This window comes from Rhinatrema bivittatum, chromosome 8 (genome assembly GCF_901001135.1).
Source record: "Rhinatrema bivittatum chromosome 8, aRhiBiv1.1, whole genome shotgun sequence".
NCBI classification, from domain to species: domain Eukaryota; kingdom Metazoa; phylum Chordata; class Amphibia; order Gymnophiona; family Rhinatrematidae; genus Rhinatrema; species Rhinatrema bivittatum.
This window is the reverse complement of record NC_042622.1, coordinates 148,435,294-148,460,488: the sequence shown is the minus strand read 5'-3', so window position 1 is coordinate 148,460,488 and position 25,195 is coordinate 148,435,294. Positions and strand designations below refer to the sequence as shown.

Here is a 25,195-nt window from a genome sequence, read left to right as displayed (position 1 = left end):
CGACATCCTCAAGCGAAAGAACGCGACCAAGGACACAGCCCCTAGGCAAGCCCCATTACGCACCCCCTAGATCTACGCCACGACTCTAATCCATTCCTTAACCTCCACAAATCACTGCCTCATCCATTCTATCTCCCATACTACTGCCTTACATACCTCTTCACTCGGTTAGTGACTGCTCCAACTCAATCTAATTCAATTAATCAGCTTCAACCTGATTTATTTTAATCAATGTTCCCTTCGCCCGCATCCTCTTACCTCTCCTTTCCACACAGCCCACTATCTTTAATTCTGCCTCTTCCTACCTCACCCACTCTTTCTCATTAGACTCCCCTTCCTCTCCTGTACTCTATACCCCTTCGTTCCTTACTTCTCCCCTTGCTCCCAAATAATTATGCTATCTCTCCCCATCCCTAAACTTAAAAATCCCTTACACCATCACAGAAAACCCTCCACAACCGTCCCCTCCTCTCACCCAAGATCCCTTATACCCATCATGATATCCCCTCTCACGCAGTTTCTCGGCCTCACAGTCTTCTCTCTTATACTCTTCAACGCCCAATCCCTTGTAAAAAAGACTCCCATCCTTAATGATATCCTGCTTGACTCCAAATCTGACATCTGTGTCATTACAGAAATTTGACTCAAACAAACTGATGTAGTACTCTTAAACCAACTATCTACCCACATATACAACATTTTCTCCATACCTAGGCTAAAAAAAAGAGGAGGTTTACTTCTAGCAGCCAAAAAAGATCTCAGACTAATATCATAGAATGTCAATATCTCTCCAAAATTTGAAATTGGTTTCTTCAAATCATCACAACTCCAAGTATGCCTAGTATACAACCCCCCAGGACTCTTCAAAAGTAATGCCTCCCCCCCTCATCGAATTTATCACCAACAATATAGATCTTGATATCCCAACCATTATACTTGGTGATTTCAACCTCCATGTAGACACTGTCCCTCTGTCTCCCTCCTGTGAAGCTTTTCTTTCCTCCCTTGACGCAATGTGCTTTGAACAAATTAAAAACTGCCCGACACACAAAGCAGGTCACTCCCTAGACCTAATCTTTACAAACTGATGCATTCTCTCCTCTGAAACACCCTCCTGCTCCACCGTCCCTTGGTCTGACCATTCACTCATAAAAAAAACACTCTCTCCATAAAGAACACATATACTTCCCCACCCTATCACCACCACACCATCCAATTCAGAAAACCCTGCACCAGAGATGACTTAATTGTCTCCCTTACTGATGCCCTTGGCAAATTTGACCTATCTAATACAGACTCAGCCATCTCCACGTGGAATAATATCACTAGAGACATTGCTGACAAAATCTGCCCTCTCACAACCAAAGTAATAAACCCCTCCCCACTACAACAAAAAAGCTTGGTACTCACCTGAACTAAAAAAAAACTTAAACATGACTTAAGAAACAAAGAAAAGAAATGGTGAAAAGAACCCTCTCCCTTCCTACTAGCCTCATACAAATCCTCCCTGCATGCCTATAGAACTACCATCCTTAAAACTAAACGTGACTTCTACGCACTTAAAATTCATGACTTTCAATACAATGCCAAAGTTCTCTTCTCATATGTATCCGACCTTACTAAAACCTTCCCCCACCCATATCAGACAAGGACTCCAAAAGCAAATGCGATGACCTTGCCCAGTTCTTCAATAACAAAATCTCTAAGCTTATGGTAAATTTTCCCTCTTCCACATCCCACACTAATGTTCTCCCAAAAACCCCTATTGCCAGCCTGGTCTTCTTTGAGACCACTTCATCATCTGAAATAGAATCTCTCTTAAAAAAATAAAACCTTCCTCACACCCAGTCAATGCCATCCCCACTAAATCCCTTTTAACTATCCCCAACTTAATAGCCAAACCCCTTGCCCAGATCATCAATTGTTCTCTCATACTTGGTACTGTCCCCACCACACTAAAACAAGCCATTGTCAAACCCATCCTAAAGAAACCTAACCTTGACCCTTCAGAACTCTCCAACTTTCGGCCAATCTCAAACCTTCCCTTCCTAGCCAAACTCATGGAAAAAGTAGTCAACCTCTGACTCTCTGAACACTTAGAGAAACACAAAATTCTATTCCCTTCTCAATTTGGCTTCAGTAAATTCTTCAGTACCAAAACACTGCTAATCTCCCTCACTGACACCCTACGCAAAGGTATGGATAATGGACACTCTTATTTTCTAGTAATGCTTGACATCTCATCTGCCTTTGACACCATCAGCCACAAAATTCTACTAAACCAACTCTCTGATATCTATATAACAGGAACCGCTCATCGTTGGCTTGAATCTTACCTTGACAACAGACACTACAGGGTCAAATTAGGTAACAGTGAATCTGATGCTATCAACTTAACTCGAGGTGTTCCCCAAGGCTCCTCTCCATCTTCTACTCTCTTCAATATTTACATGTTGCCCCTTTGCCAACTCCTATCTGACCTAGGTCTCATACATTTCATATACGCGGACGACGTCCAAATTCTTATCCCCATCACGGACTCCATTTCCAAATCCTTAAAGATCTGAGACAACTGTCTCACTTCGATCAACCATCTCCTTACAAGTCTTAATCTCGCCCTTAATGCCGCCAAAACGGAATTCCTTATCATATCACATAACCCAACCACCATTACCCCCACATACATCACCCCCACGCTCCCCTCATCACCTATCTCTCAAAATGTACGAAATCTAGGCGTCATCATAGATAACCAATTGAATTTAAAAGGATTCATAAACTCTACTATGAAAGAATGCTACTATAAGCTTCATGTCCTAAAAAAACTAAGATCACTCCTTCATTTCAATGACTTCCGTACTGTCCTTCAGGCCATTATATTCTCCAAAATTGATTACTGTAACACCCTACTTCTAGGTCTCCCTGCCACTACCATCAAACCCCTCCAAATGCTACAAAATGCTGCTGCCAGAATCCTCACTAACACTCGCAGAAAGGATCACATCACACCTATCCTAAGAGACCTCCACTGGCTCCCAATCTGTTTCAGAATCATCTATAAGAGTCTCACAATTATTCACAAGACACTATAGAACCAGAATGTTCACTGGCTAAACGACTCCCTGCAATTCCATTCTTCTAACAGACCCACTAGATCCGCCTACAAAGGAAGCCTACACATACCCTCACCTAAACTTACCCATCTCACTTCCACAAGAGATCGAGCATTATCTATTGCAGGACCTTCAAATTGGAACTCAATGCCCCCTGACCTCCGTATAGAACCATGCTTCCAAAAATTAAAAAAAAACTAAAAACCTGGCTCTTCAAACAGGCATTTACTTAACTCCCACCCCCTTCATATGTCCTTCCCCAAATATTGCTTTCTTACTTTCCTCATGCCCTATTCTCCTCCCTTTGCTCTTTCCTCCCTTCCAATAACTTGTTTATCCCCTGCTTATGCCTTTACTTACCTTGTTTAATTATTAACATTTTTTATTTTTAAAGTTGTTAAACATTATAATCTACCCTTGAAAAATGATATCTTTTCATTTATCCCATTATCGTTTACTGTTATGTTACCAACCATTCCATGTAAACGTGCTATCCTTATTTTAATACCTGTTCCGTGTAAACTGATGTGATGTGTAAACGAACGTCGGTATAAAAAAGCTTTAAATAGATAAATAAATAAGTCTTAGAAGTAAGATGGGAGAGTTAGCGTGTATAACACTGAATGAAAAGTTAAACATAATTGGCATCTCAGAGTCCTGGTGGAAGGAGGATAACCAATGGAACAGTGCTATGTAAGGGTACTGTTGTGATACTGCTTGCGGGGCCAACTGCAAGCAGCCTCTCACTTTTTCTCTGCTGCACTGCCTTTCCAATGCAGCCAGGACTCCGCCGGCACCATAGTCACGTTCCACGACAGTCAGGACCTGCCACCGACCTCCCAGCACTCCCGTGGCCTGACCGCTATGCTGCCAACCACCCAAATGGCCAGGCCACCGCTGGACCATCTCCGTGGCAGGAAGCCACCAATGAATTCCTTTTCACATCCTAGTGCCGCCGCCGACCTGTCTCCGCGGCATGGTGCTACTAACGCTGTCGCCGGGGTCCTCACTGGATGGCAGGAAGCCGTCCGAGCTGTTGCCTGCATCTCCGCCTCCATCTGCTTCGCAGCAGTGTGCCACTGCGAGGCCCTGCTCCTCCCCTGACCTTTCTAAGCACCGGCACACGCCTCTTCAACTCCATTTAAAGGGCCAGCGGCGGGAAAAGCCCACAGCCCCACCGGAAGCCAGCTGATCTCCACTTCCTGGTTCAGCCCTACTTAAGGGCTCTTCTTCAGTCATTCTTGGCCTTCGGATCAGGTTTCCACAGTTGTCTGTGCTCCATGACCGGTCCAGGTTTTCCATGGTCTTCATCTGTGTAGATGGCTTCGTGTACAGTGTTCTCCATGTTCCTGGTCCCAATGTTCCTGGCCTTGTTCGTCGTCAAAGCTCCTTCGTTGTTTTCCTGATGTTCCAGATGTTCCACTTGTTCCAGATGTGTCCTGAATCGTCCTGGCCCTCGGATTTCCTTGTGTTTGCTCTGTCCATGTCTAAGACTCTGTTTGAACCTGCTCCCCTCCAGCGTGGTCCGCAACCAGCCACGGACAGGCTGTATAGGGCGCGCTCCGGTGCAGGCCTCTGCTGAATCTTCGCCATGATCCAGCTTCAATGCCCACATCTTCATCTGGACTCTGCCCCGCATCCAGCGTGGTCTGCGACCAGCCCCGCGGGTGGGCTGTGTAGGGCGCGCTGCATCGCAGCCTCAACCTAGTACTTGATCCTGAGTCCTCGTCTACAGTGCCTTGATCCTGAGTCCTCCTCTACAGTGCCTTGATCCTGAACCTTCGTCTGCCCCTGACCTCCGTCTGTCCTGCCACTTCTTGCTGTTATCCAGTGGCAGGTTTGAAAGGGCTTGGAATGGTCGGAGGACCATTCAAAGACCATCACTGCATTGTTGGTCTTCCTGAAGCATGCAAGTCCAGTGGAGGGTCAGTACTTTCAGTCATCCTTGTCTTCATTCCAGTCTTGTTCGGCTCCACCCGTTCTTGCATCAGCTCACCTCTCACTGTGCTCTCAGGGCTCCTCCCTGAGTGGCGTGGTGATCCAAGGGCTCACATCTCCTGTCAGAAGTGACCGCGCCTCTGCGCTCGCAACAGGTACAAATTATTTTACCATGATAGGGTGGATCAATTTGGTTGGGGGGAGAGGAGAGCTTTTTGTTAGGGATAGCATAACATTCAGCAGGATAAAGATCCTTCAGGAGACTAAATGCACAGTAGAATCTTTAAGGCTAGAAATTCCATTTGTGATGAGGATAAATTTAACAATGAGGGTATCTACTGTCCATCTGGCCAAAATGATCAGACGGCTGATAAAATGGTAAGAGAAATTAGAGAAGCTAACAAATTTGGCAGCACAGTAATTTATTTATTTATTTAAAAAACATATACCAGCTATCAATTACTAGGAATTTTACAATAAAAACATTCATAATAAATAAAACATAAATCCATGTCATTTTACACATAGTACAGATTCAAACATAACATTATAAAATGACATATAACAAGTAATAATAACAAAATGAAAAAAATTCAAAGGAAAGCCTCTGATTACCAATTAGCTGCTATATAAATCCATTTATGGTACTACTTCTTTAATTAGAATTACACTACCAAATTAAGCTACATGCCGGCGCCAATTCCTGAATTATATTTCTGGTTAGAGCAAACGCTAATGTTTAAAAATAGAACATGCAGGATAAAATATCACTAGCAAATAAGTCATTTGACCCCTCATATACCAGGAATATGATTATAAATGCTCAGTATTCTATGTTATGTCATATGCCTGGTTAAATAAAAAAGTTTTACCAACTTTATAAACTTTAAAAGACAGGTTTCCTTCTTGACTTCAACATGCAAGGTGTTCCATAGTGATAGGCCTTGAACCATAAACAACCAATAACGTTATTCATCAAGTCTTATAAATCTAAAAAAAGGAACTTCTAGTAATAACTGTGAAGAAGACTGTAATGACCCTGTGGATTGGTATAGTTTCAGAGTTGAAATAAAAATAGAAGAAACAAACCCATTAAGACCTTTAAAAATAAAAAGCAAAACCCTGAAGTTGACTCCCAAACCACTGGAAGCCAGTAATATTGCATCAATATTGGGGAAATATGTTGTCATAGAGAAGTCCCAGAAATAACTCTAGCTGCTGACTTTTGAACATATTGTTGAGTTCATAAAGTTGTCTGTGGTAAGCCAAGGTGCAGGACATTACAGTAGACCAGAGGAGCTATAATTAAAGAGTGGACTATTGTTTTTAGATAGTTTTCTTCAAGGTTAGGACGCATTTTATGTATTAAATACCGATTATAATATGCATTACGTACAAGCTGATTAATGTGAGGATGTAATAAAAGCTTAGTATCCATTGTTACACCTAAGTTTCGCACCTGATTAATGATGGGAATCAGCGTCCCATTAATTGAAACATTAGTTGGAAGATTCTCAGTTGGATACCTTGCTAAATGTTTAATGTTAGTTTACTTTTTGTCAGCCATTGATTGATAGAAATAATTGCAGATGTGATCTTATTGCGTGCATCCAGAATGGAACCCTTAACTGGAACAAAAAACTGGATGTTGTCCGCGAAAAATGCGGTATTCTACATTATGACTGACAAAAACTTTGCAAATGGGTGTCATCTAAAACACTGAACAAAGGCACAGAGAGTGCTGAGCCCTGAGGCACCCCTATTTTAATATCAAATAAAGCACACTCAGCATTGTTGAATATTACTTTTTGAAAACGCCCTTTTAAAAAAAGGCAAACCATTTGAGGATTATATTTGTTATTTCAATTTCTTTAAGTCTTCTTAATAAAAGGTTCATAGTCCCCTGTAACAAATGCTGTGGTCAGGTCAAGGAGGACCAGAAAAAATTTGGAGCCATTATCAAAACCCTGACAAAATGTGTCAGATAGGGATAATAATATCTCCATATTATGATCAGCACGGAATCTGTATTGATGCAAATCTAGTATGGCTTGATTGTCTAGAAAAGAGTGAAATTTCTACGACTTTTTCAAGTATTTTTGCAAGAAATGGAAGATTGGAAATATGCTAGTAATTATTCATCTCAGTAGTGTTAAGACTGTCCCTTTTAAGGCAGGTTTTATTGCTGCAATATTCAGTGGTCCAGGGAAATGCCCTTAATGTGGACAACAGTTAACCAAATTCACCACAAATTCTCATATTCCATCTTTAGACATTTTAAAGAAGCACTTGAATACATAATCATAGGAAAAAAATGGGAGATTTCAATTACCCCAATATTGATTGGGTAAATGTAACATCAGAATATGCTAGGGAGGTCACGTTTCTGGATGGAATAAATGACTGCTTCATGGAGCAATTGGTTCAGGAACCAATGAAAGAGGGGAGCCATTTTAGATCTAGCAGGATTTGGTGTAAGAGGTAATGGTGGTGGGGCTGCTTGGCAACAAATTTGACTTAATGAAGGGAAGGGGGACATTAAGTACATTTACAGCTCTAGCATTAAAGTTTCAAAAGGGAAACTTTGATAAATTGAGAAAAAGTTAGAAAAAACGGAAAGGAGCAGCTACAAAGGTTAAGAGTGCACAACAGGCATGGACATTGTTTATAAACACCATCCAGTGCAGATGTATTCTGTTACATGTGCCGTCCGCGGCAGACCTGTGGCATGGCCCCCTCACCTTTCTAAGTTGACTCCAGCTCCTGGTTCCTCCTTGTTGGCGCCGGTGGCCCATCAGCTCTGTCCTCGGGCCTCTCCCGGTGCCCTGCAGCAGGTCCTGGCGTTCCTGGCCCAGCCACCACTTCTCGTCGGGCCTCTCCACGTGGCCTGCGGAGAGACGCTGCTACTCGCACCGTGCCCCTCCCTAGACACGCGCACGCACCATTGATGTTTAAGTAGGGACCACGGCAGGAACCTAGCCGCGGCCCCAGATGATGACGTCAACTCAGCTACAGTATTTAAGTGCAGGCTCCGCTCCCTAGCGGTGCCTTTGCAACAGGTCTCCTCGCTGGTCGAGTACTCATTGCCTCCTAGAGATTCATCTCGTCTCTACATTCCTGTTCCTCGTTGTTCCTGGTTCCTGTCTCCTTGTTTCTACCTTGCTTCATTCCTCGGATTGATTACATGGACTTTACTCTGCTTTGCCTGACCATGCCATTGACTCTCTTCAAACCCAGACCTCTGCTTTGCCTGACCATGCCATTGACTCTCTTCAAACCCAGACCTCTGCTTCGCCTGACCACGCCGTTGACTCTCTCTGGGCCTGGACCTCTGCTTCACCTGACTACGCTTGACTATCTCTGTGATCAGACTTCAGCCTTGCTTGCCACTGCCTTCGGATTGCCGCCAGTCCTGACTCAAGCCAGTTCTTCAATGCCTTTCCAGCTTACTCCCTGGATGTGGTTTACTCAGGCTTCGGCCTGCTCTTGCTTGAGCACCCCCTGTCTGCCTCTGTTCCATTGGCGCCCAAGTTTCCAGGACACTACCTTGTCCAGAGTAAGACTGTACTATCTCTCACCTGCTGTCTCTGGGCTGAACCAACTCATACCTCAACTACACACAGAGGCCCACCTAAGTCCTGCCAGCCCCGGCACCCAAAGGCTCAACCCACGGGGAACGAGGGCTGGTATAGGTGAAGCTCCAGCGGCCTCTGTCTATCAGCTCACTCCACCTGCTGACGGTGGGGACCTGTAGGTCCTTACCTACGGGTTGCGTCAACACCACTTCAGCCCAAGGGTCCACCTCCGACGCAACATATTCCACATATTAAAAAAGGTGGAAAGAAGGCCAATCGACTGCCAGCATGGTTAAAAGATGTGGTGAAAGATGCTATTTTAGTTGAAAGAACTTCTTTCAAAACTAGGAAAGAAGGATCCATCTGAAGAAAATAGGAAAAAGCATAAATGCTGGCAAGTTAAAGTAAAACATTGATATGACAGATTACAAGAGAATTTGAAAAGAAGCTGGCTATAGAAGCAAAATCTCATAATAAAAACTTTAAAAAATATATCCAAAGCAGGAAGTCTATGAGGGAGTTGGTTGGATCATCAGATGAAAGAGGGGTTAAAGGAGCACATCACAGAAAGACTAAATTAATTCTTTGCTTCCATGTTTACTAATGAGGATGTTGGGGAGATACCTGCTCCGGAAATGGTTTTCAAGGATGATGAGTCAGATGAACTGAACCAAATCATGGTGAACCTGGACAGATTGACAAACTGAAGAGTACCAAACCACCATGACCAGATGGTATATACCCAGGGTTCTGAAATAACTCAAAAACAAATTTTCAGATCTATTACTAGATAATTGTAATTTATCATTAAAATTGTCCATTATACCTGAAGACCAGAGGGTGGCAAGCGTAACCCCAATATTTAAAAAGGGGTCGGGGTGATCCAAGAAACTATAGACCAGTAAACCTGACTTTGGTGTTAGGAAAAATCATGGAAACTATTCTAAAAAATAAAATGACAGAACATATAGATAGACATGGTGTAATGGGACACAACCAGCATGGATTTACCCAAGGGAAGTATTGCCTCACCAATTTGCTACATTTTTTGAAGGGGTTAATAAACATGTGGATAAAGGTAAGCTGATAGATTTTGTGAATTTGGATTTTTGGAAAGCATTTGACAAAGTCCCTCATGAGAGACTCCTAAGAAAATTACAAAGTCATGGGATAGAAGACAATGTCCTTTTGTGGATTGCAGGAGGACCTTGCAAGACTGGAAATTGGGCATCCAAATGGCAGATGAAATGTAATGTGGACAAGTGCAAGGTGATGCACATAAGGAAAATTAACCCATGATTTATTTATACAGTGTTAGGTACCATAGTAGAAGTTACCACAAAGGAAAAAGATACATTGAAATCTTCGGCTCAGTATGTGACGATGGTCAAAAAAGGAAACAGAATGAAAGTATTATTAGGAAAGGAATGGTGAATAAAATGGAGAATGTGATATTAACCTTTATATTGCTTTATGTTGAGACTGCACCTTGAGCACTATGTACAATTCTGGTCGCTGCATCTCAAAAAAAGATATAGTTTCACTGGAAAAGGTTCAGAGAAGAGTGACTAAAATGATAAAGGGGATGGAATGGCTCCCCTATGAGGAAAGGCTAAAGAGGTTACTGGTCAATTTTCAAAGGCCTGCGTGTGCCAAAACTGGAAGATATGTGCGTGACTTGGACCTGTGCCGGCACTCAGATTTTCAAAGGCCCGCGGCCTTGTGTGAATCTCCCAATACACACTTTAAAAAAGTTTTCTCTAAGAGGGGCAGGGCATGGGTGTGGTATGGACGGGGCATGGATGGGCCAGACTGCACCATGAAGCAAGCATGCAAATAGTTATACACACAAGCAAGTGCTGGGATCCCCTACCGCGTAACTTTACTTCTGCTATGGATGGCGTGTAAGTCGTGTAACAAAAAATATGGGGCTAGTCATCGGGGTTTAAAGGCATGGGGCTAATAGGGTAAAAGAGAAACAAGTTAGCTAGGGGGTTTAGGAAGTCCTCTCTTTTACAGGGGCAAACTGGGAGAAAACTAGGGAAAAGGCCTATTGCGTTGTCGAGTGTACCTACTAAAATTCCCCCCACTTATGAGCTCAAGATGGCATTTGCGTACACATGCGCACGTGAACATAAAATCATGCTCACATGTACATGTGGATAGCCGATTTTATAACACACGTGCATATACACGTGCGTGTTATAAAACTGACAAGTCAATGTGCGCATGCCAGGAAACGTACGCACACGTGTGTGGGTCTTAAATTTTACTTCTTAGGGTTGTTCAGCTTGGAGAAGAGACAGCTGAGCGGGATATGATAGAAGTCTATAAAATCTTGAGAGGATTAGAATGGGTAAATGTGGATCAGTTCTTTACTCTTTCAGATAATACAGACTAAGGGACACACCACGAAGTTAGCAAGTAGAACTTTTAAAACAAGTTCGAGAAAATTATTTTTCACTCAATGCACAATTAAGCTCTGGAATTCATTGCCAGAGGATGTGGTTAAGGCAGTTAGTGTAGCTGGGTTTAAAAAAAGTTTGGGCAGGTTCCTGGAGTAGAAGTCCATAAACTGCACTACTTAATACCGGCATTAGTAGCATGGGATTTATTTACTGTTTGGGTACTTGTAACCTCGATTGGCCACTATTGGATACAGGATGCTGGACTTGAAGGACACCTCAGTCTGACCCAATATGTCAATTTCTTATGTTTGTTATTCATTTATTAAAAAATGTATATTCATTTTAATTGAAATTATTATTCAATGTGGATTACAGTTTTTCTGCCTATTTATTGAATCCTTTGCCTATGTCTTTACTGGTGGCTCGTGTGGTAAGTGCTGTGCACGGCCATGTGGAGGGACTCTGATTCAATCCCTCAGCTGGGTCCTCTGTTCCCTGGGTCAGCTGGGGCTGGGAACGCTGCAGAGTCAGCATTCTCAGCCTCGGGGAGCAGGGAAGGGAAGGGGACGGAGGGAGCCATGGTCATTGCTCAAGTGTGACATCTAGCGGCCAGAGTTGGGAGTCATGACTACAGAGTTCCAGAAGGAGCCCCAGGGGATGATGGGCCTCTGGCTCAGGACCATGAAAGGATAGAATAGGTAGTTGCGAATGAAGGCTCATGGTGCCTGATCCCAGCCCTGGTTCCAGCTGAGCTGGCAATAGTAAAAGGAGCAGGAGGAAACTGGCAGGTAAAAGAAAAGTGTGCGCCGAGTCGGGACCATTCAGACTTAGCCAGTTAATGGGATATTCAGTGCTATCTGGTTAAATGTGAACAGATAATCCCATCTGTGTACAAGGCTATCCTAAATCCAACCATACAAGTTTTGTGCGGTTAGTTTTAAGTAGGGATGTGAATCGTTTTCCATATCGTCTTAACGATAGAAATCGTGTGGCAGGGCAAGAAAATCGTCTTAGGCACGATTTTTTAGTTAAAAAATCGTTAAAAATCGTTTTTTCCGATTAGTGCGCACTAACTCGAGTTAGTGCGCACTAACGGGAGTTAGTGCGCACTAACTGGGAGTTAGTGCGCACTAACTGGGAGTTAGTGCGCACTAACTGAAAATGATACAATTTGACACTTTTCAGGTCAGTTAAGGTCAGTTTAGGAATGAATATGTATTCCTATTGGCTGCCCTCTTATTTATTCATGTTACCAAGTTTCCTACTGACAGTATATGGGGGATGGGAAATGGAAACAGTTGGTAGCTTGACAAAACAAGTAATGTGATCAGTCAATGTGACTAGAACTTGTGCCCTAACCCTGATACCAGGGGTATTGTGATCTTCCTGCACACAGTGCCCTATCCCTATTAATTCCAGGAGTGTTGTGATCTTCCTGCACACAGTGCCCTATCCCTAATACCAGGGGTGTTGTGATCTTCCTGCACACAGTGCCCTATTCCTGATACTGGGGGTGTTGTGATCTTCCTGCACACAGTGCCCTATTCCTGATACCGGGGGTGTTGTGATCTTCTTGCACACATCCCGATATCAGGGATAGGGCACTGCATGCAGGAAGATCACAACACTCCTGGTATTAATAGGGATAGGGCACTGCATGCAGGAAGATCACAACACTCCTGGTATTAATAGGGATAGGGCACTGCATGCAGGAAGATCACAACACCCCTGGTATCAGGGATAGGGCACTGTGTGCAGGAAGATCACAATACCCCGGAGGAGTGAGGGTCAGGCAGCTCCCCCCTGTCTGTGAAGCCAGCCTCTCACTAGTAATGCAGGGAGGGAGCTGTCTCAGACTTCACCATCCTCCCCCCCCCCCCCTTACCCACACACCATTCACTAGCTGGGACATGGGGGAAGTCAGGAGTGAGGGTCAGGCAGCTCCCCCCTGTCTGTGAAGCCAGCCTCTCACTAGTAATGCAGGGAGGGAGCTGTCTCAGACTTCACCATCCTCCCCCCCCCTCACCCACACACCATTCACTAGCTGGGACATGGGGGAAGTCAGGAGTGAGGGTCAGGCAGCTCCCCCCTGTCTGTGAAGCCAGCCTCTCACTAGTAATGCAGGGAGGGAGCTGTCTCAGACTTCACCATCCTCCCCCCCCCCCCCTCACCCACACACCATTCACTAGCTGGGACATGGGGGAAGTCAGGAGTGAGGGTCAGGCAGCTCCCCCCTGTCTGCGAAGCCAGCCTCTCACTAGTAATGCAGGGAGGGAGCTGTCTCAGACTTCACCATCCTCCCCCCCCCCGCACCCACACACCATTCACTAGCTGGGACATGGGGGAAGTCAGGAGTGAGGGTCAGGCAGCTCCCCCCTGTCTGTGAAGCCAGCCTCTCACTAGTAATGCAGGGAGGGAGCTGTCTCAGACTTCACCATCCTCCCCCCCCCCCCTCACCCACACACCATTCACTAGCTGGGACATGGGGGAAGTCAGGAGTGAGGGTCAGGCAGCTCCCCCCTGTCTGTGAAGCCAGCCTCTCACTAGTAATGCAGGGAGGGAGCTGTCTCAGACTTCACCATCCTCCCCCCCCCCTCACCCACACACCATTCACTAGCTGGGACATGGGGGAAGTCAGGAGTGAGGGTCAGGCAGCTCCCCCCTGTCTGTGAAGCCAGCCTCTCACTAGTAATGCAGGGAGGGAGCTGTCTCAGACTTCACCATCCACCCCCCCCCCCTCCCCCACACACCATTCACTAGCTGGGACATGGGGGAAGTCAGGAGTGAGGGTCAGGCAGCTCCCCCCTGTCTGTGAAGCCAGCTTCTCACTAGTAATGCAGGGAGGGAGCTGTCTCAGACTTCACCATCCTCCCCCCCCCCCTCACCCACACACCATTCACTAGCTGGGACATGGGGGAAGTCAGGAGTGAGGGTCAGGCAGCTCCCCCCTGTCTGTGAAGCCAGCCTCTCACTAGTAATGCAGGGAGGGAGCTGTCTCAGACTTCACCATCCTCCCCCCCCCTCACCCACACACCATTCACTAGCTGGGACATGGGGCAGTCAGGAGTGAGGGTCAGGCAGCTCCCCCCTGTCTGTGAAGCCAGCCTCTCACTAGTAATGCAGGGAGGGAGCTGTCTCAGACTTCACCATCCTCCCCCCCCCCCCTCACCCACACACCATTCACTAGCTGGGACATGGGGGAAGTCAGGAGTGAGGGTCAGGCAGCTCCCCCCTGTCTGTGAAGCCAGCCTCTCACTAGTAATGCAGGGAGGGAGCTGTCTCAGACTTCACCATCCACCCCCCCCCCCTCACCCACACACCATTCACTAGCTGGGACATGGGGGAAGTCAGGAGTGAGGGTCAGGCAGCTCCCCCCTGTCTGTGAAGCCAGCCTCTCACTAGTAATGCAGGGAGGGAGCTGTCTCAGACTTCACCATCCTCCGCCCCCCCCCCCCCTCACCCACACACCATTCACTAGCTGGGACATGGGGGAAGTCAGGAGTGAGGGTCAGGCAGCTCCCCCCTGTCTGTGAAGCCAGCCTCTCACTAGTAATGCAGGGAGGGAGCTGTCTCAGACTTCACCATCCTCCCCCCCCCCCTCACCCACACACCATTCACTAGCTGGGACATGGGGGAAGTCAGGAGTGAGGGTCAGGCAGCTCCCCCCTGTCTGTGAAGCCAGCCTCTCACTAGTAATGCAGGGAGGGAGCTGTCTCAGACTTCACCATCTTCCCCCCCCCCTCACCCACACACCATTCACTAGCTGGGACATGGGTGAAGTCAGGCGTGAGGGTCAGGCAGCTCCCCCCTGTCTGTGAAGCCAGCCTCTCACTAGTAATGCAGGGAGGGAGCTGTCTCAGACTGGTATCAGGGTTAGGGCACTGTGTGCAGGAAGATCACAACACTCCTGGTATTAATAGGGATAGGGCACTGTAAGAGATGACTGTAGTAGATTGAATAAAGATCTGATGTTTCTGCTCTCCTCACACCAAACAAAAACAACACACAAGCAGAGAAGCCCTTCTTACAAAGCTGAGCTAGTGAGTTAAGTAGGAGGAAAAGTAAACATACTGGTGCCAGTGTGGCTACTTAAAAAATACACTTACCAACAATCAATTACATATATTTGAACTGTGTACAGTTCCAGCCAGGACCACCTTTCTAAAATGCACAGTGATTGGCAAATTCAACATGCACTAGCATTTCAGGTGCCTGCTAACAAAAATAATAAACAAACAAGTTCTAGTCACGTGAGTGCTGATCATTACATTACTTTTTTTGTCAAGCTTCCAACTGTTTCCATTTCACATCCCCCCAACCATATTGGTAACATCAATAGATAAGAGCACAGCCAGCCAATAGGAATACATACATACATATTCATTCCTAAGTGACCTTTACTGACCTGGGAAGTGTGAACACTTTGTTTCATTTTCTGTTGGTGTTCGTTAGTTTCCAGTTCCATTTCCCATCCCCCCAACCATCACCTCAGTGGTAACCTTGGTAACATCAATAGATAAGAGGGCAGCCAGCCAATAGGAACACATATTCATTCCTAACTGACCTTCAGTGACCTGGAAAGTGTTTATTTGTATCATTTTCAGTTAGTGCGCACTAAATCGAGTTAGTGCGCACTAACGGGGAGTTAGTGCGCACTAACTCGAGTTAGTGCGCACTAACACGATTTAACGATTTTTAACGATAAATCGTTAGAATTTCTATTGTATCGTGTTCTATAACGATTTAAGACGATATAAACATTATCGGACGATAATTTTAATCGTTGAAAAACGATTCACATCCCTAGTTTTAAGCAAATATTCATCTGTACGCAAATGGATAAGTGAGGCTGAGCATCCAGGTAAAGTTAACCAGAAACTTGATGGCAGAGAAAGACTGTACGACCTCTCTAGTCTGCTCTGCTGCTACTGAATATCAAACTCAGGATGCCTTACAGGCACCAAGAAGTGGCCCCCTAAATTCCTGATCCAAAATACTTTTAAATGAAAAGTCAGACATTTATATTTTCTGTTTGTTGCTACTGAGATGTGTGCACTAGGTCACTGCATTTAAAAGTCACTTTTATGCAGGACCAGCTGAGCTGGTACTCGCTTTACCCCGCATAGGCACATCGCTTCCTGTACCAGTACCAGCACACACCGCAAAGTAAAACCAAGAGCAGCACAGACTGGTAGTCCCAGTGGATTCCTGAAATTCCCCCATTCCGGCCCAGGAAATTACCTCTGATGTTACAGAACAGCCCAAGGCTTAAAGGGAACGTGAGGGTAGAAACCTTCAGACAGAAAGGTGAGCAGAGAGGATGATCCCTCCTGCTGCAGAGCCAGGTGGAATTTCTGGCCAGGGCATAACTAGGGGGTGGGCGAGAGAGGAAGTTGCCCAGGTTACAAAAGTCCTTGGATAGGAACAAAAATGACTAAAGTGCCAGTGTGGGCCAGAAGCTAGGAAGAGTAATGCTCTCCTCTTACCATCCAGATTGTGGGGAGAAAGAGGAGAGAAGGAAGAGGCCCGGGGATCAGAGTAGAGGGGTTGGAGAGCGACAAGAGTGGAGGCATCAGGGTGGAGGGAAAATACACTTGCCTGCTCCAGGCGCTAAAATGCCAAGTTACTGCTCTCTGCTTCTGTCACTGGGGCAGGGGAATTGTCTTAGAAATAATAATTATGACGTGAAGCTTTCAGCCACCTCATCTTCTGTCTTGTTTTGTCTTTGTCTCACCTCCCTTCCTCTATTTATGTCTGTTTTTCCCTCCCCATCTCTCTCCTCCTCTCTGCAACTGCTCCCCCATGCTCAGGTTTCTGCAGGAATCTGGCCGCTGGTTGATCCTCAATGGGAAAATGGACATAGCGCTAAGAAACCTGAGGCGTGTAGCCTGGGTCAACAGGAAGGAAGAGGAAGGCAAGAAGCTCACCAAAGAAGTGAGAAAAAAATAGGGAACGCCCACCCCAACAACGCACACCGAAGCTTCAGTAATCCATTCCCCAGCTCTGTCACTGCCTCTCTATGTGTGACCTTGGGGTGAATCACTTACAGGTCGATACAGTAAAGTTCGCGGGAGAGCGGGCGAGTGCACAGGCCAGTGTCCTGTGCGCGCGATTCAGTAAAACAAAATATTTAAATTAGGGCCCGCGGTAAAAAGAGGCCCTAGGGACACTAGCGCGTCCCTAGCGCCTCTTTTTGGACAGGAGCGGCGGCTGTCAGCGGGTTTGACAGCCGACGCTCAATTTTGCCGGCGTCGGTTCTCGAGCCCGCTGACAGCCACGGGTTCGGAAACCAGATGCCGGCAAAATTGAGCTTCCGGTTTTCAACCCGCAAGCCACGGGCTGCTTTAAAATTTTTTTTTTTTATTTTTAACTTTTTTTAACTTTTGGGACCTCCGACTTAATATCGCCATGATATTAAGTCGGAGGGTGTACAGAAAAGCAGTTTTTACTGCTCTTCTGTGCACTTCCCTGGCACTGGCAGAAATTAACGCCTACCTTTGGGTAGGCACTAATTTCTTAAAGTAAAATGTGCGGCTTGACTGCACATTTTACTTACTGTATCACGTGGGAATGACTAATAGGGCCATCAACATGCATTTGCCCCTTACTGAATAAGGGGTAAAGCTAGCGCGTTGAAAACGCGCGTCCAAATGCCGGTTAACAGTGCGCTCCACTGGAGCGCACTGTACTGTATCGGCCTGTTTATCCCTGTGTACTGTGCTCACTTTGAGATGTCAGTTTGTCCCAGTTCACCTGCCTTCTTCTCTCTGCATGGCTGACCAGGAAAGTGATAATTTTACATAGTTTCCATCTCAGTACTTGAAAGATTTTCTGAAAGGCAGGCTGGAGCACTGTCCAGAAGGAACTGTGACTCACCCACCTTCCTAATCTCTTCCCCTGTCCAGGAGATGAAAGCTCAGATGCAGAAGGAGATTAATGGCCGGAAGTCCTCACATTCCTTATTGGACCTGGTACGCACCCCCGGCATGCGCAGGATTACCTGTTGTCTGATGATGGTCTGGTAAGTGCTCGGCCCAAGGATAATCTCACGTGTGTGTAATAATGTGCCACCATCTGCAGACAGCACTGTACAGCCTATGCTTTAGCAGACATGTTAGCAGGAGGGCCACCAAAGGGGCCAAATTAATTAGCGGTCACACATCAGAGCACAAGTCAGTGACACTTTCATAGTCAGCCACACAAAAAGTGTGTGGTATGGTCTTCACCATCCATACCTTATGGCTGTATGATTCTTTTCCATAGTTCAAGGGTAGACAATTCCAGTCCTTGAGTACCACAAGCCAGTCTGGTTTTCAAGCTATCCATACTGAATATGTATGTCATGCATCAAATGCATATCATGAATGGTCATTGTGGGTATCCTGAAAACCCGACTGCCTTGTGGCACTCAAGGACTTGTCTACCCCTGCCACAGTTTATTCCCTGATAACTGTTTAGCCATCAATTGCAGCCTTCTGATCACAGTCCTCGATGTCGCTTGTACCCGCTAAGATAAGGGGCAGGCAACTCCAGCGCTCAAGTGTCACAAACAGGTCTGGTTTTCAGGATATCCACAATGAATATGCATGAAATAGATCTGCATGCACTGCCTCTATTATATGCAAATATATCATGCATATTCATTATGGATATCCTGAAAACTAGGTCTGTTTGTGGAACTTGAGGACCAGAATTGCCTTTGCCAGTGCTGAGAGTATCATGTGAAGGGATGAAGAGATTGTTGGCAAAATGTTTGTTTATTAAAATTTCTTAATCATTTTATGAAATCACTCAAAGCAATTTACAAAATAACATAATAATGATAAAAATAATAAACAACACAGAATCATAAAAAATAAAAAAAATACACATACAAGGATCACAACAAACATAAATCAAAATAACCACATACTAATCAGGAAAAACTATGGAAAGGTTTCTCAGTTTTTCAAAACTCTATAGGTTTCAAAACATAGAAATGGAACCCTATAGTACAGGAGGCCAACCGGGTATATATAGGCTCTTATCAGTCAAATGCTTTCTTCAGCAGGAAAACCTTCAAAGCAATGTAGAATTTCTGTTACAGTTCCCTGACAAGCTTGACATTTCTTTAGCAAAGAATGGTAAAAAAAAACCAGGGTTCCCAATTGTCTTCATATTCAGGACAGATTAAAGCAGTCTTGGTTTATCCCCCCATTATATGCTTTGACTCATTCTGACTTCTCTAAGAAACATAGGAATTAGATGTCCTTGTAAAACCAAGATTGGAGCAGATTAACATGAAAACTGTCCTGAAAACCTCTCATCATGTTGCTCGCCCTCCCTCCCTTCAGGTTCTCTACCAGTTTCGCCTACTATGGCCTAGCTATGGACCTGCAGAAGTTTGGGATCAGTGTGTACTTGGTGCAGTTCTGCTTCGGAGCCATTGACATCCCTGCAAAGCTGGTGGCTGCTCTGATCATGAGTTTTGTGGGGCGTCGGGTGACGCAGGCCCTCTTCCTGATCTTGGCTGGCTCCATGATCATCGCCAACATCTTCGTGCCGACAGGTAAACACTTCGTGCTCACAATGGCAGTAAAATAAAGTGCAGGGACATGGACCCCAGAGGCTCCTGCTTTCAGATCCAGGAATAGACCGTAGGCAGAGGGAAATAAAATGACTTGATCTGGGGTCTCATACACAGGCAGTCAGTCACAGACCCGGGAATTAAAACTGATGTAGGCAGAGGTCACAACCAGAAAGTGAGTAGCAGAGTCAGGATTCAGAACCCAGGAATTTCTGAGCTGAAGACCTGAGCACGTTGCATATCTTTTTCCCCCCTCTAGAAATGAAAGTGCTGCGCACAGCCCTGGCAGCTCTAGGGAAAGGCTGCTGTGCCTCAGCATTCATGTGTGCCTACCTGTACTCTGGAGAGCTTTTCCCCACTGAAATAAGGTATGAAGCTTCGCCCCTTTCTTGCAAAGCACTCTGGGACTCTTAGTCCTGAATTTACAATGCAAGAAGAGGCCTCCTTTAACACTGTACACACGCTGATGCCAGCATGAGGAAAGGACAGGTCTCCTTTATATACTGCGCACAGGGGAGGGCAGGTCACACTCTACCAGGGCCTACCAATACAATGGAAACCCAATATATACAGATTTATTTAACGCATATTCATTGTGGATATCCTGAAAAGCCGACTGGCTGTGGGGGTCACTAGGACAGGCTTGGGAAGTCCTGCCTGACACACACGGATTCCAGCCTGAGAAAGAGGCAGGTCTCCTTTCACACCAATGTACACTGCTTCTAGTCTGAGGAAAGGGCAGGTCTCCTTTATAAACTACACACGCTAATTCCAGTCTGAAGAAAGGGCAGGCTTTCCATTATACTGCCCATGCTCATTTCCCCTCTCTCTGACTCTCCTTTCACCTTGTCTCGGCAGGCAGACTGGCATGGGCTTCTCAGACGTGAATGCTCGGGTGGGCTCTGTGGTGGCACCCATCATCCACATGATCGGCGACCACCTCCCTGTGCTGCCGGCCATTATCTTTGGGACGGCCCCCATCATCTCCGGCATCGCCGCCTCCTGCTTCCTGACCGAGACGCGGAACCAGCAGCTCTGTGACACCATCCAAGAGGTGGAGGCCAAGTAAGTGCTAGCCTTTATGCATTCCCACTCATCCACTAGTTCAACCCAGTCCAGTGAATGCAGATCAATCCTGCATCCAAAAGCTTACAGTTTTAAGGCAATGCCCGGGGAAGATTACGTGACTCACAAAGAGGCTTACAACAAATGGACAGACAGGGGATGAAGCCAGGGTATCTAGGGTCACATCTCAGTTTTCCATGTTAGGACTGGACACATTCCTGAAGGAAAGTCCATAAATGGTTATTAGCCAGGTAGAGTTGGGAAAGCCAGCACTTATCCCTCCTAGTAAGACAGAAGGAATAAATCAACTATTGAGGATATAACAGGTACTTGCAACCCAGACTGGCTGCTGTTGGAGACAGGATGCTGGGCTCGATGGACCTTGGTCTGATACAGAATGGCATTTCTTATGTTCTTAGACTCCTGAAGTGGATGGAACTGTCTCTTATTTACTCATCATTGTCATTGTTTCTTATTTTCAGGGTGAAATTTTGGAGGGGAAACAGTGTAACTACATTATCATTAATTTTTTATCTGAGGCAGAGGGAGATAAAGTGATACACAGAGAGTCAGTGACAGAGCCAGGGATTAGAAATGAGGCACAGGGAGATAAGGAGAAACGTTTTCAAAGATATTTACCTGAGTAAGCTGGCTGTCTGAAACTTGCCCTTCCTCGATGCAGATAAAAGCACAGGCGGCCTTCCAGAGCACACTTAATTTTAGCCAGACTGAGCAGAGATTTTCCCAGGGTTGGTTTGGGAAGGATTAAAAAAAACATGCATGGATTGTATTTTCAAATCTGCAAAGTAATAAAGTAAATGATGACAGAGAAAGACCACGTGACCTATCCGGTCTGCCCAGTTATTCCTGTCCACACTGCAAAGAACACAACCAACTGGAGCCGAAGAAACTTGGCTGCTATATGTGTTATTTTTCTACTGATATCTCATCCGCACAAAAATAGGTGCATAGTATATGTATCAATTTTCAAAGGGAAACGACCTGTGTGCTTTCCCTTTGAATATCAGGAACAAGCGCAGACAGTTTTAATATTACCACCAAATATTTCACCTCCAAGGACATATATAAGGAGATTCAGTGACAGAGCTGGGAATTAGAGCTGAAGCAGACGACTGCATAGTTTAGTTTAATTATTGCTTGATTAATCACAAGTTATTACATTAGTTAATCAGAATGGTGTTCAATAAAAACAGTCTGCTAAAAACATAAACATAATAGATCAAGTCAAGAAAATATGACTAAAAATACAAATAATATTTCAAACAGGTAAAAATGACCTAAAAATCCCCCTACTTTCCATATCTCTTCTCCCGTCTCCCCACTTATTTCTTGTGGAACTACATGAGTATCCAAGAATGCACTGATCCTTTCTCTTCCTCCAGGCGAAAAGGGGCAGACACCCATCTAAAGGAGGAAGAAGAGGAAGCCAAGAAGAAAGAGGAGCTAGCTATGCTGCAGATGCTGCAAAAATCGGACACCAGCTTTAAGAATGCCATATAACCAAGCGAGGGCGGAGGTGGGAGAAGGGCAATAATGGGGGGGCGCTCCCCTCACCATACCCCACTCCTGGTACCCAGTGGGGCCAGCAAATTATCATACAGACTTCACCATTTTCGGTACAGGGCAAGCAGCTGACCTCCCCCACTGTGTCTCTTACTGTCTAAGAGGCCCGAGCCATGTGATTTCTGAGGAGCGGTAACTGAAGGTTGAGTGGGGGTGGATGTCCCGCTGCCCCAAACTGCTGCAGAATGACTTGCTTTTTTTTTTTTTGCTTTTTTTTTTACTGGACAGTATGCTGTTCTGTAGCTTTATAGGCAGAATGTAGACAATGACTGTCCTCCTGCCTCATGCCCTTAGAGGCACGTGTGCTGGTGCCCCCGTCTCCACCCTTCCCCATTAAAAAAGCAGTGAGCGGACATAAATGCGTGGCTTCTTGGTTTCAGCAGCCTGCCACCCCCTGACTTCTGCAATTACCTCCCTGGAAAATATATCTTGAGCACCATAAATACTTCTGAAAGCTCTGGGTCTGCAACATGAATCAAACCGAGATGGAAGGCTGCCGAAGTGTCCACAAAACTGACTAAAAAAAGATAAGAATAGCTCCCAGCAAGCAGACTCCAAAATGGCAGCCAGAAAAACGGAGGATGGCACGGCTGAAGATGCAGATGAGCTGCTGATACAAAAGGTAGCCTGCTCAGTTGTAGCTGCCTTACAAATGGATTTTAACAAAGTTCATACACAGTTTGGCATGCTAAACATAGCTTTAGCAGATGTCAGCCGGAGAACTGATGACATAGAGCAAAGAGTCTCAGCGGGAGAAGATGACATTAATGAGCTCAAAACTCAACTTCAATCTTTGCAGAAACTATAATGGAGAACTTGATGGCAAGTTGGAGGACCTTGAAAATAAGTCATGACATATCAGCTTGTGATTTGTGGGTATCGATGAGAAAATTTCAGATTCGGAGGTGGTCAACATCTTAGAGACTTGGCTACCAGATCAGTTGCAGATTCCAGAGTTGGAGGGCAAATTGTTGTTTGAACAGGCACACAGACTGTGAGTTAAATTGCCAGAACAAAAGAGACTCCAACTAGTAATTGCACGTTTGTTAAATTATACCTATAAAGTCTGTGATTCTACAAGCCTACAGGAAGACAGACTTTAGCTTGCAAACGAGGAAGGCATTGCTTTTACAGGACTTTTCTAATCACTAAAGTGACAGGAGTTCTCTCCACTCTGCTCAGGCCTATTTAAAAAAAAAGATGAGGTTTTACTCCAGTACACTGCTCATCTGAAGATCTGGCACACTGGACAAGTGAAATTATTTGACACGGTTGCAACAGCCCAGTATTTCTTACAATCTTTACCAAAACAAGAAATGACTAATCCAGCTTCTTACAGACCTCTATCTTTCCTAAATTAGGATATTCAAAACTTTGTGAAAGTTATAGCTAATAGAGTGAAACTTATCCTGCCCTCTCTTGTTTTAAAATCTCAAGTTGGTTTTGTGTTGGGCAGATGTTCTAGTTTTAATGTTTGGAAGTTAATTGCGGCACTGGAGAGCAATGCCTCGAAATCTACTATAGTGTCTGATCCTTTGATTGCTGGACCTGACGCAGAGAAGGCCTTTGAGTTTTCTGGCCTTTTTTTTTTTTAATATTTTATCTTGCACAAAATGGGGGTTCAAGGTGAAATACTGGATTTCATTCGAGTTCCATATTCTAATTTGACTGCAAAGGTCTCAGTTAATGGATATTTATGATCTGGATTCCTCTGCAGAGAGGCACGAAGCAAGGTTGCCCCTTGTCGCCTCTTCTTTTCATTTTGTCTCTAGACCCCTTGAATCTTAAGCTGAAAAAAAGAACAGGGAATTCACGGTATGCCTGTTAAATATGTTAAAACATTGAAGATGAATTTTAAAAGAGATGCGCGTGCGCAAAATAGCCAATACATGCACAAATATTGCATATATGCACAAGTGCTATTTTTATAAACCTTGCACATACATGCACAAGTACTGATATGTAAATACATTTTCTTGTGTCTAAAAGGGGCGGGTTAGGGGTGTAGAACCAATATTTACATGCATAAGTTGTGATTTTATAACCTGCAAACAGCGCATACACGGCTATTACCTGCACATATTTACTTCTGCTGTTTGCCAGGTGTAAGTCAAAATAAAACTCTTTATAGACAAATCCTGACTGGGTGAGGGGTCAGGGGAAACTGTGGGGAATGCAGGTTGAATAATCAGAGGGGTCTTAATGACCTAATGATAGACTGGGCAAACCGATGGACTAATTGGTAAAATTGGTCATTGTCTTCACGCCTGCATGTTATAAATTGTGCTGACTTGTGCACGTAAAGCCAAAAAGTGCAAAGGAAAATACACAAATCACATTTTATCATGCAAATGCTTAACATTAGGAGCACTAATACAGAGGGTATTCCTCTTTCAATTTTCCCTATACGTATATAATGACCACTTTGAGTGTGGTCATTAACATTAGGAGCACACATACGCGCAAATAGGTGTATTTTATGTAATGCAGCGCAATTGCACAGACAATATAAAATTCACATGCCCACATACGCGTGTGTATAGGAGTGCATGCACTTGTTTTAAAGTTACCGTCCCTGGGTTTGCAGATGATATCTGACTCATATTGTCAGAGGCGTGATGGCCTCTTCTTATTGCTCTTAAGCTGTTACGTACTTATGGCCAATTTTCTGGTTCAAACTCAACCGGGAGAAGTTTGAAGCCTTAGAAATTAGATGAAACCTGGCTGCCTGCAGTTTAAGCTAGATGGAAAGCCATAAATATTATAAGACAGGAAGTTATTTTTTTTACTCCTGTACTGTTATATTGTTGGGAATCCTTGTAAGATATTTAAATGCACTTAACTTGTACATAATAAAACGCATTTAAAACAAATTGGAGAAGTGTATACTTGTAGCATAACATAGAGCCGACGTATTTCATAGCTTCCACTTGCTCCATGGATGGT

General features: G+C 44.9%; 1 protein-coding gene across 2 annotated transcripts in view; it reads left to right on the top strand.

Annotated features, from left to right (window-relative positions):
- The window catches only part of LOC115096578 (solute carrier family 22 member 20-like), a 70,137-nt gene extending 47,041 nt beyond the window's left edge, over positions 1-23,096 (top strand). For both annotated transcript variants that reach the window (XM_029611372.1, XM_029611371.1), the window contains 6 exons: positions 16,845-16,968; positions 17,940-18,055; positions 19,368-19,582; positions 19,860-19,968; positions 20,459-20,665; positions 22,069-23,096. In XM_029611372.1, the coding sequence (XP_029467232.1) occupies positions 16,845-16,968; positions 17,940-18,055; positions 19,368-19,582; positions 19,860-19,968; positions 20,459-20,665; positions 22,069-22,186 (889 nt within the window). In that variant the 3' untranslated portion in view covers positions 22,187-23,096. The remainder of the gene's footprint in view (positions 1-16,844; positions 16,969-17,939; positions 18,056-19,367; positions 19,583-19,859; positions 19,969-20,458; positions 20,666-22,068) is intronic.
- Positions 23,097-25,195: the final 2,099 nt, after the last annotated feature.